Source organism: Scyliorhinus torazame, chromosome 3 (assembly GCF_047496885.1).
Source record: "Scyliorhinus torazame isolate Kashiwa2021f chromosome 3, sScyTor2.1, whole genome shotgun sequence".
In the NCBI taxonomy this organism is placed as follows: domain Eukaryota; kingdom Metazoa; phylum Chordata; class Chondrichthyes; order Carcharhiniformes; family Scyliorhinidae; genus Scyliorhinus; species Scyliorhinus torazame.
In genome coordinates, this window is record NC_092709.1 from 116,069,486 (window position 1) to 116,081,829 (window position 12,344).

Sequence of the window (12,344 nt, forward strand, 5' to 3'; positions counted from 1 at the left end):
TTCTTCATTTTAATTTACTTTCAAGGACAAACATCCTTCCTCACAGCGCTATCATATCAGCATCAGACTAAACTCTTCCACTCTCCTTCAAAGCGTGTCATCTGCTGTCATCTTCTGTGTCTCTTGAAGCTCATACTTTTTCTGCATTTTAAATTCACATAACTTCAACTCGTCTCCAACTGCCATTAACTTTTCCTTTTTAGCTGGATACTCCAATGTCCTTTTAAAATCCATAGGACAAATGTCAGACTTTGGACACATCTTCAGTTGAAATATTAACTCACGCAACAAATTTACAGAAAGTGACTGCCGGTGACGGTGGGCGGGAGGCACACTGGAGGGCTCCCGCTCGGGAATAAGAATTTTGGAGTTTTAACACCCCGGTCCCAGGGGCAACAGAGGCTGAAAAGGCTGTAAGAAGGCACAGGGAGGAGAAATGTCCAAGTTTGGGAGAAAAACGGCTGTGAAAAAGGGGGTTAACGGAAGTCCGCCTGGGGAGTGAAAAAGTCAGCGCAGGAACTGTAAGTAAAGCGGAGGCTGGAGCACCAGGGGAGGCCGCATCGCTCACAGCTGAAAAAATGACCAAGGTGATGGCTGTGGAACTTGAAAAACAGTTCACAAAGCACATGGAAGCGATGAAGAAGGAGATAGGGGCGGTATTGAAAGTGCTGGTGGAGGAGGCGATTGCTCCGGTGAGGGTGGCGGTATCAAGCGCAGCGGCGGAGGTGCAGGAGCAAGGTGAGACACTGAAGGAAGTGGAAGAGGCATTATCGCAGCACAGTGATCAACTCACCTCGATGGGAAAGCAGTTGCAGAGGGTGATAGAGACCAACAAGGGTCTACGAGCCAAAATGGAAGACCTGGAAAACAGATCCAGGTGACAGAATCTGAGGATTGTGGGTCTGCCCGAAGGAGTGGAAGGCACAAGCCGGCAGAGTATTTTGCCATGATGTTGGCGAAGCTATTGGGGAGGGGACGATCCCTCCCGATATGAACTGGATTGGGCTCATCGGTCGTGGAGGCCTATACCAAAGGTGAGTGAGCCGCCAAGAGTAGTAACTGTGTTTCCGTAGGTATAACGTGAAGGAGAAAGTCCTGTGCTGGGCAAGGCAGAAGCGGGTGGTGCAGTGGGCTGGAGCTGGTATACACATATACCAGAACTTTACGGTGGAGCTGGCAAGGAGGCGGGCTGCCTTCAGCCGGGTGAAGAAGGCACTGTACATCAGCAAGGTGCAGTGCAGCATAGTATATCCAGCTAAATTGAGGGTGACCTACAAATCCAAGGACTTTTATTTTGGGACGGCGGAAGCAGCGGAGGAGTCTGCGAAGGCAGAAGGACTGTGGCAGAATTGAGAAATGTTCGTGGACCGATGTAGCCTCATGTAACTTTAGTTTTTCACTGCGTGTTGGTGTCTGTACTAAATGAGTCAACGTTGTATATATTTGGAGAAGGGAAGAAATGGGACTTTCATTTGCAATGATGGTTCTTTGGGGCTTGGGTGTGTATGTTGGGGTTGTGTGCTAAAGGGGATTTCTTGGTTTTCCTGGGACTGGGCAAGAGGGAAGGAGACCCGGGCGGGGGCCTCCACGCTGGACGGTTTAAGCTGGCCAGTGAACGGGAGTGAGGTGAGGGAGGGCTGCGGCGATTGGAGCTGGTAGAACAGGTTTCGGTGAGTCTAGCTGGGGTGAAAAGTTGGGGGAAGGAACCGAGGTTGGGGGGAGTTTACAAGAGGAAGTGGAGGGGAGGAGTCTGGGAGGGGGGTGGGGTGCGGGGTCTACAATTCATGGGTGTCATTCACGGTACTCTTTCAAGCATTGGATGGCATTGAATATTAAGGGGGGGGGAAAAGAGAGGTTGGGGGGGTGGGCTGTATATGTCAATGGTGACCATAGGGACTTCCGGGTGCGGCGATGACCAGCTAAGTCGCACGTTTCGGCAGCTCCCGGTGGAACGGACTTTTGGGCTCTTTATAGGAGCCCCAACGGCAATTTTAACGGCTAAAAACACTGTGCGGTAAACCAGAAGGGAATTCCCCCTGGACACGGATGGAAAAAGGAGAGGAAAGTGGCCGGATTGCGGTGGATCCTCTAGAGCAGCGGCCAGGAAGGCAAGCACAAAGCAAGATGGCGTCGGAAGGTGGCAGTTTAATATGGGGCCCTGACCAACAAGAGTTCCTGCGGCGCTGCGTGGAAGAACTTAAAAAGGAGAAGAAGGAGCTGTTGGCCCCGATATTACAGGCGATTGAAGGGCTAAAGGAGGAGCAAAAGACCCAGGAGCAGGAGCTTCGGGTCGTGAAGGCAAAGGCTGCTGAGAATGAGGACGAAATACAGGGCCTGGTGGTGAAGACAGAGATGCACGAGGCACAACACAAAAGGTGTGTGGAAAGGCTGGAGATGCTGGAGAATAATGCGAGGAGGAAGAATTTAAGGATTCTTGGTCTTCCCGAAGGTGCAGAAGGGGCGGACGTCAGGGCATATGTGAGCACGATGCTTCACTCGTTAATGGGATCGGAGGCCCCGACGGGCCCGTTGGAGGTGGAGGGAGCTTATCGAGTTATGGCGCGAAGACCGAGGGCTGGAGAAATTCCTCAAGCCATAGTGGTGAGATTTCTCCGATATAAGGACAGAGAGATGGTCCTCAGATGGGCAAAGAAAACCCGGAGCAGTAGGTGGGAGAACGCGGTGATCCGCGTATATCAAGATTGGAGTGCGGAGGTGGCGAGAAGGAGGGCAAGCTTTAATCGGGCCAAGGCGGTGCTGCACAAAAGGAAGGTTAAATTTGGAATGCTGCAGCCGGCAAGACTGTGGATCACACATCAAGGGAAACACCACTACTTTGAAACGGCAGAAGAGGCGTGGACATTTATTGTCGAGGAGAAATTGGAATAAGCGGGCGAGAAAAAGAACGTTTGGGACAAAGTGGTGGGGTGATTACGTGGGGTGAAATGGGGGAAGAGATGATTTCCCAAGTTGTTAATCCTGCGACCCTGTAACTTTTCTCTCTTTCCCATGTCGTGGGGGAGGAGGGGAGGGAGGATGGGGAGCTGGGTGCGCCGGCCATTGGGGGCGGGGCCAAATGGGAAGCGCGGGCTTTGTTCCCGCGCTATGGTAATCATGGCGGAAACAGGGAAGCAGGAAGGAGGGGGTCTCGCACAGTGGGGGCCGAGGTCACGGGGGGGAGCGGAGGTCGGCCAGAGTTTGCTGACTTCTGGGAGCAACATGGGGGGTGCAAATACGCTAGGAAGGGATCTAGTGGGGGTGGGGGGGGGGGGGTTAAATGGGTTGCTGCTGGGGAGAAGGGGGAGCTGGTATGGGGTGGGGTGGTTGGGGCGGGAGGGCGCCGTTGGGATGGAGATACGGCTACGTGGGAACCGGGAGAGGAGCTGGATTGAAAAAAGAGATGGCTAGTCGACAAGGGGGGGGGGGGGAGAAAGAGCCCCCCAACCCGGCTGATCACGTGGAATGTGAGAGGGCTGAACGGGCCGATTAAGAGGGCACGGGTACTCACAGGTCAGACTTCGCAAAGGATGGGTGGGGCAGGTGTTTCATTCGGGGCTAGACGCAAAAAACAAGGGGGTGGCTTTATTAGTGGGGAAGCGGGTAATGTTTGAGGCAAAGACCATAGTGGCAGATAGTGGGGGCAGATACGTGATGGTGAGTGGCAGATTGCAAGGGGAGGCGGTGGTTTTAGTGAACGTATATGCCCCGAACTGGGTTGATGCCAATTTTATGAGGCGTATGTTGGGACGCATCCCGGACCTAGAGGCGGGAAAGTTGGTAATGGGTGGAGATTTTAATACGGTGCTGGACCCAGGGCTGGACAGATCGAGGTCCAGGACCGGAAGGAGGCCGGCTGCAGCTAGGGTGCTCAAGGACTTTATGGAGCAGATGGGAGGAGTAGACCCCTGGAGATTTAGTAGACCTGGGAGTAAGGAGTTTTCGTTTTTCTCCTATGTCCACAAAGTCTATTCACGGATAGATTTTTTTGTTTTGGGAAGGGCACTGATCCCGAAGGTGACGGGGACGGAGTACACAGCTATAGCTATCTCGGACCACGCTCCACATTGGGTGGACCTGGAGATAGGGGAGGAAAAAGAACAGCACACACCCTGGAGAATGGACATGGGATTATTCGCAGATGAGGGGGTGTGTTTAAGGGTGAGGGGGTGTATTGAAAGGTGGAACTCAATGACAATGGGGAGGTTCAGGTGGGAGTGGTCTGGGAGGCGTTGAAGGCTGTGGTTAGAGGGGAGCTGATATCTATCAGGGCACATAAAGGAAAGCGGGAGGGTAGGGAAAGGGAGCGGTTGTTGAAAGAACTTTTGAGGGTGGACAGACAATATGCGGAGGCACCGGAGGAGGGACTGTACAGGGAAAGGCAAAGACTACATGTAGAATTTGACTTGTTGACTACGGGTAATGCAGAGGCACAATGGAGGAAGGCACAGGGTGTACAGTACGAATATGGGGAGAAGGCGAGCAGGTTGCTGGCCCACCAACTGAGGAAAAGGGGAGCAGCGAGGGAGATAGGGGGGGTGAGAGATGAGGAGGGAGAGATGGAGCGGGGAGCGGAGAGAGTGAATGGAGTGTTCAAGGCATTTTATGAAAGATTATATGAAGCTCAGCCCCCGGAAGGGAAGGAGAGAATGATGTGCTTTCTGGGTCAGCTGGAATTTCCTAAGGTGGAGGAGCAGGAGAGGGCGGGACTGGGAGCACAGATTGAGACGGAGGAAGTAGTGAAAGGGATTGGAAGCATGCAGGCGGGGAAGGCCCCGGGACCAGACGAATTCCCAGTGGAATTCTATAGGAAATATATGGACTTGCTGGCCCTGCTACTGATGAGAACCTTTAATGAGGCTAGGGAAAGGGGGCAGCTGCCCCCGACTATGTCAGAGGCAACGATATCGCTCCTCCTAAAGAAGGAAAAAGACCCGCTGCAATGCGGGTCCTATAGGCCCATTTCCCTCCTGAATGTGGATGCTAAGATTCTGGCCAAGGTAATGGCAACGAGGATAGAGGATTGTGTCCCGGGGGTGGTTCATGAGGACCAAACTGGGTTTGTGAAGGGGAGACAGCTGAACACAAATATACGGAGGCTGCTAGGGGTAATGATGATGCCCCCACCAGAGGGGGAAGCGGAGATAGTGGTGGCGATGGATGCCGAGAAAGCATTTGATAGAGTGGAGTGGGATTATTTGTGGGAGGTGCTGAGGAGATTTGGCTTTGGAGGTGGGTATATCAGATGGGTACAGTTGCTGTATAGGGCCCCGATGGCGAGCGTGGTCACGAATGGACGGGGGTCTGATTATTTTCGGCTCCATAGAGGGACGAGGCAGGGATGTCCTCTGTCCCCGTTATTGTTTGCATTGGCGATTTAACCCCTGGCCATAGCATAGAGGGGTTCCAGGAAGTGGAGGGGAGTACTCAGGGGAGGATAAGAACACCGGGTATCTCTGTATGCGGATGATTTGTTGTTGTAAGTGGCGGACCCGGCGGAGGGGATGCCAGGGATAATGCGGATACTTGGGGAGTTTGGGGATTTTTCAGGGTATAAATTGAACATGGGGAAAAGTGAGTTGTTCGTGGTGCATCCAGGGGAGCAGAGCAGGGAAATAGAGGATTTACCGCTGAGGAAGGTAATAAGGGACTTCCGGTACTTGGGGATCCAGATAGCCAAGAATTGGGGTACATTACACAGGCTTAATTTGACGCGGTTGGTGGAACAGATGGAGGAGGACTTTAAGAGATGGGACATGGTGTCCCTGTCACTGGCAGGTACGGTGCAGGCGGTTAAAATGGTGGTCCTCCCGAGATTCCTTTTTGTGTTTCAGTGCCTCCCGGTGGTGGTCACGAAGGCTTTTTTCAAGAGAATCGAGAAGAGTATTATGAGTTTCGTGTGGGCCGGGAAGACCCCGAGAGTGAGAAGGGGATTTTTGCAGTTGGCACTACCGAGCCTAAACGACTATTACTGGGCCGCCAATGTTTCAATGGTGTTTAAGTAGATGGGAGAAGGGGAGGGAGCGGCGTGGAAGAGATTGGAGAGGGCGTCCTGCAGGGGGACTAGCCTACAAGCAATGGTGACGGCACCGTTGCCGTTCTCACCGAAGAAATACACCACAAGCCCGGTGGCGGTGGCTACATTGAAAATTTGGGGGCAGTGGAGACGGCATAGGGGAAAGACGGGAGCCTCGGTGCGGTCCCCGATAAGAAATAACCATAGGTTTGTTCCGGGGAGAATGGATGGGGGATTTGGAGTATGGCAAAGAGCTGGGGTAGTACAACTGAGAGATCTATTTGTAGATGGGACGTTTGCGAGTCTGGGTGCGCTGACGGAAAAATATGGGTTGCTCCAAGGGAATGCATTTCGGTATATGCAACTGAGGGCTTTCGCGAGGCAACATGTGAGGGAATTCCCGCAGCTCCCGACGCAGGAGGTGCAGGATAGAGTGATCTCAGAGACATGGGTGGGGGGTGGTAAGGTGTCGGATATATATATAGGGAAATGAGGGACGATGGGGAGATCATGGTAGATGAGCTGTAAGCGAAATGGGAAGAGGAGCTGGGGGAGGAGATTGAGGAGGGGCTGTGGGCTGACGCCCTACGTAGGGTAAACTCATCGTCCTCGTGTGCCAGGCTAAGCCTGATATAATTCAAGGTTCTACACAGGGTGCATATGACTGGAGCACGGCTCAGTAAATTTTGGGGGTAGAGGATAGGTGTGGGAGATGCTCAAGAAGCCCAGCGAATCACACCCACATGTTCTGGTCATGCCCGGCACTACAGGGGTTCTGGGTGGGGGTGGCAAAGGTGCTTTCGAAGGTGGTGGGGGTCCGAGTCGAACCAAGCTGGGGGTTGGCTATATTCAGGGTTGCAGAAGAGCCGGGAGTGCAGGAGGCGAGAGAGGCTGATGTTTTGGCCTTTGCGTCCCTAGTAGCCCGGCGCAGGATATTGTTAATGTGGAAGGAAGCCAAACCCCCGGGTGTGGAGACCTGGATAAACGACATGGCAGGGTTTATAAAGTTAGAACGGATCAAGTTCGTATTAAGGGGTTCGGCTCAAGGGTTCACCAGGCGGTGGCAACCGTCTGTCGACTACCTCACAGAAAGATAGAGGGAATGGAAAAGAAGAAGACAACAGCAGCAACCCAGGGGGGAGGGGGGAGAGGGGGGGGGGGGGGGGGAGAGGAACCGGACGGACTCTCGGGGATGTCATTGTATATGTATAGACACTTGTTATAGGTAATGTATATTGGATTGTATCTTTGTAGAGTAACTATTTTTGACAAGGCAGGTGCCACTCAGTTTTGTTTTTGTTTATATATTATTTATTTATTTGTTTAAAATTGGCCACGGTTATTTATATTGCTTTGTTGTTGTTCAAAAGAAAAACTATGTACTGTTATGTTTGGCCACAAAATTGTGAATAAAATATATATATATTTTTTAAATGGTGACCATAGGCGATTCCTGATTCCTTTTTCTTTTTTCTTGGGAGGGGGAGGGTTTGTTTTATTTGATGCTCATATTGTCATGCAGGTCGTTGTTTGGGGGGTGGTGGGAGGATGGGATCGTTATTGATAAGGGGATTGACATTGTATTCGTTACCGTTTACTGTTTGTTGGTGGGGTGTAAATTCTGAAGAAAATGTGAAAATGGAGAATAAAAATATTTATTAAAAAAAAAACATTTACAGAAAGTGATGGATAGTATTAAGTCACCTGGTTTTACCTGTGCAGTTTCACTTTTAACAGCCTCAAAGGCATTCCCGACATTCCCTGGTGAGAGCAATACTTTGACGGGACATGGGGGTGGGAGCAGAGGCATCAGTTAGTTTGGGGGAGCATGGGTAATACCGTTTGAACTTATATATACTTTGCAATAATAAAATATTCCTTATATTCAGAGGCTGGAGTCAGACAGTATATAGGTGAGCCGGCATACAGTGCTGATGTTGTTTGCACTGAGTGCTGAATTTGGGTGCATTTGAGTGCTATAGTGAGGGTTTGGTGACTGAGGGATATTAAGGGTTCATTTTTTAGCTAAAGTCTAGTCTTTCCTTGAGTTAGTTAATTAACTTAAAGTTCAAGGAGGTGAGTTTTCAATCAGCTTTAAACAGAGGTTCTAAATGCAGCTGGAGCTTGTTAATTAGTTAATTGAATTAGGCCAGTTTTCCGAGGCCAGAGTCAGACAGTATAAAGGTGAGCCATCTTACAGTGCTGACTTTGACTTTGTTTGCAAGGAGTGCTGAATTTGGGTGCATTTGAGTGCTATAGTGAGAGTTTGGTGACTGAGGGTGTTAGGTGAAGAGGGAGCAAGGTGCTCCTTTCATTTAATTTCCTACACTTCCTCAAAGAGTGTGAAGGGAGCCGGGGGTTTACAGAGAGTGCAGCTGACTGGGAACAGAGTTGGAGGGCGGAGTTCCAGCTGGTTCACAGGGCAGCTACATTCTGTCAGGTAAGAGTTGTTTGTTTTGGGGGGTTTTAATTTTTAAAATTTAATTTTTTGTGTTTCTTTTGTTTTTTGGGGGCAGCAAGCTATCATTGTATCATTTCGCAGTATCACCAATTTTAGAGGGTTCACTTGGGAGAGTAGCAACAGTATATATATATATATTTTTTTTTAAAGGGCCTAACGGGTGTTTAATCTTTTCTTTTTCCCCCCCCCCTTAAATCTCTTTGTGAATTCAGATCAGAGGGGATGGAGGCTAGGGCAGTTGCATGCTCCTCCTGTAGGATGTGGTTGGTGAGGGATACCACCGGTGTCCCCGCTGACTACACGTGTGGGAAGTGCACCCAACTCCAGCTCCTCAGAGACCGGGTTAGGGAACTGGAGCTGGATGAACTTCAGATCATCCGGGAGGCAGAGGGGGTGATAGAGAAGAGTTACAGGGAGGTAGCCACACCCAAGGTATAGGACAAGAGTAGCTGGGTTACAGTCAGGGGAAGAAAAACAACTAGGCAGACAGTGCAGGGATCCCTCGTGGCCATTCCCCTTCAAAACAAGTATACCGTTTTGATGCTGTTGGGGGGATGATGTACCGGGAGAAGACCCTAGCGGCCAGGTCTCTGGAACGGAGCCTGGCTCTGTGGATCAGAAGGGAAGGTGGGGGGAGAATAGAAAAGCAACAGTGATAGGAAACTCAATGGTTAGGGGAATGGATAGGAGATTCTGTGGTCGAGAACGAGACTCCCGTAAGGTATGTTGCCTGCCGGGTGCCAGAGCCAGGGATGTCTCGGATTGAGTCTACAGGATTCTTAAGGGGGAGGGGGAGCAACCAAAAGTCGTGGTGCACATAGGCACCAACGACACAGCTAAGAAAAAGGATGAGGATCTAAAAAGTAATTTTAGGGAGTTAGGTTGGAAGCTAAAGAGCAGGACAAGCAGAGTAATGATCTCGGGATTGCTACCAGTGCCACGTGCAAGTGAGGCAAGGAACAGAGAGCGAGTGCAGCTGAACACGTGGCCACAGGGCTGGTGCAGGAGGGATGGCTTCACATATGTGGATCATTGGAATATCTTCTGGGGAAGGTCGGACCTGTACATGAAGGACGGATTGCACCTAAACTGGAGGGGCACCAATATCCTGGGTGGGAGGTTTGCTAGAGCTCTTCGGGAGGGTTTAAACTAGCTTAGCAGGGGGATGGGAACCAGAGCTATGGATCAGAGAATAGGGTAGCTGTTGAACAGGCAAAATAGTATACAGCAAGTCTGTGAGGAAGGATAGACAGTTGATAGAACAAAGTTGCACTCAGTGGAATGGGTTAAAGTGTGTCTGTTTCAATGCAAGGAGTGTCAGGAATAAGGAGGATGAACGTAGAGCATGGATCAATACTTGGAACTACGATGTTGTGGCCATTACGGAGACTTGGATTTCACAGGGGCAGGAATGGTTGTTAGATGTTCCGGGGTTTAGATATTTCAGGAGAATAGGTAGGGAGGTAAAAGAGGAGGGGGAGTGGCACTGTTAATTAGGGAGTGCACCACAGCTGCAGAAAAGGAGGTAGTTGAGGAGGGTTTGTCTACTGAGTCAGTATGGGTGGAAGTCAGAAACAAGAAAGGAGCAGTCACTTTATTGGGAGTTTTCTATAGACAATAGCAGCAGAGAGATAGAGGAACAGATTGGGTGGCAGATCTTGGAAAAGTGCAGAAGTAACAGAGTTGTTGTCATGGGTGACTTCAACTTCCCTAATATTGACTGGAACCTCCTTAGTGCAAATGGTTTGGATGGAGCAGATATTGTCAGGTGTGTACAGGAAGGATTCCTGACTCAATATGTAGATAGGCCGATTAGGGGGGAGGCCATATTGGACTTGGTCCTCGGCAACGAACCAGGCCTGGGTGCTCTAGTTTTCTCCAGCAGTCTAAAGATGTGCAATTTAGGTGGTTTGGCCATACTAAAGTGCCCTTTCGTGCCCAAAAAATTAAGTGGGGTTATGGGGATAGGGCGGGTTGTGGGGTCCTCTTTCGGAGGGATGGTGCAGACTTGATAGATCCAATGGCCTCCTTCTGCACTATAGGGATTCTATGGATATCTCGGAGGTCCCCAGGCAAGAACGGCACAAGAATTGGCCAGAAAGTCTAAACTTCCCATCGGCAATTACACAACACTGGGAATCATCCAAAGCTCCAATTTAAATTTGAGAGTTCTGATGGTTCTGACTCTCTTATGGTTCCGACTCTGTAGCAGAATAGTTATCTTGGAAAAGTGAGAATGATTAAAACCAATTCCAACTCCTCAACAACTATGGTGCCAAACCACCACCCATCCCCCCCACTGGACACATTGACCACATTTCATCTCTTCAACTACTTCCCCCCACCCATGACTACCCACCTCGTCCATCCTCCCAACCCCGTCCCCATTCCCAGCTATTGTCCCCTAGCCCCTCACGAGCCTTCCCCAAATCCACTCCCCCCACCAAGACAAACCCCCAACACACCAACAACTCTCCGGAACCCCCACCCACCGAACGTCCATCCTCTGACCATTGCATTATCACCCAATTACCCCCGCCCCCCCAACCACCATCACCACCACGTCCCCACCCCCAGCTAATGCTGTAAAACGAGGGTGTAGCTTCACGTCTTCCGATGCTGCTCCCCTGCACTGGAAAGCCTCTAACTGCTTTTCTCCGCATTTCTCGCCAGGCTTGTGCTGGACGATCGGGCAACAAATGTGCAGCTCCCAACCTCAGTAAGTAAAAAAAGAATCAAAATGGTATTCCAACAGTGATTGCTGATCAATGGAAGTTCTGGGCTTATGTCTTTTGGCACTGAGTATTTTCCCTTACTGCTTCATGTAAGCAATCCATTAATTTAATGTGCAAATTTAAAATGCAAGTCTTCATGAAAGACGAATGGACTGGAGTAAGCTTTGTCAATCATTGCCCTACTGGTTTTCCTTTGTGGCTTTGCTTTGGCAAATTAAAACTCCTGGAACAGTGTGCTAATGCCCTGCAGCATCCAGTTCCATCTATTTTTCCAGCAGAGGAAATAACATTATGAAACTTCCCCAAAATTCCCTCTTACCTTTCTATTAACTCACAGGCTTCCTGTTTACTGTATTCAGTCTTGTTGGGCTCGAGATGGCTTTGAAACCATAGCAGTTTTTCACCTGTACCAAAAAACATTTTTTTCTGTTATGAAAGGTCAACTTTCAAAATAATTTCAAAACTTTTGTCCACTAATTTGACGTAGTTCCCCATCTCCATCAGCTTTCTTTAAAAATGGCAATGCGTATTGAAGAATGTGCTCACATTTCACCCCTCCACCCCCCAACCCACCCCATCACCCAGGAATGTTTTAGCAGGAACAAGTACTAATAGTTAACAGTGGTAAAAAATTAAATGTTATGCGTTTTGAAAGTGAGGCAGTATGGGCTGCTCTTGAACTGTGCAAGAACCTATTCACAGGGGAGGTAGTGACATGGTGGTTTTATCACTGGGCAAATAATCCCGAAGACCCAGGGTAATGCTCTGAGGACCCAGATTCAAATCCCACCATGGCAGATGATGAAATTGAATTCAATAAAAATCTGGAATTAAAAGTCGAACGATGACCACAAAACCTCCCCTGGCAACACGTTCCAGGCACTCACCACCCTCTGCCTCGCACTTTTCCTCTAAACTTTGCCCCACGGACCTTAAACCTATGCCCCCTGGTGACTGACCCCTCCACCCTGGGAAAGAGTGCCTGCCCATCCACTCTATCCATGCCCTCACAATCTTGTAGACCTCCATCACCCCTCAACCTCCGTCTTTCTAATGCTGCCCGCTTTCCCAAGGCAGGAGGAGGTGTAGTCAATGGATGGGAGGCAGGTTTGTGTGATGGACTGGGCTGTGTTCA

The 12,344-nt window shown here is 50.0% G+C and overlaps 1 protein-coding gene across 2 annotated transcripts in view; it reads right to left on the bottom strand.

Moving 5' to 3' along the window:
- tma16 (translation machinery associated 16 homolog) overlaps positions 1 to 12,344 on the bottom strand; it is a 54,003-nt gene that overhangs the window by 25,626 nt on the left and 16,033 nt on the right. For both annotated transcript variants that reach the window (XM_072496146.1, XM_072496147.1), the window contains exon 4: positions 11,529 to 11,613. In XM_072496146.1, coding sequence (XP_072352247.1) covers positions 11,529 to 11,613 — 85 coding nt within the window. The remainder of the gene's footprint in view (positions 1 to 11,528; positions 11,614 to 12,344) is intronic.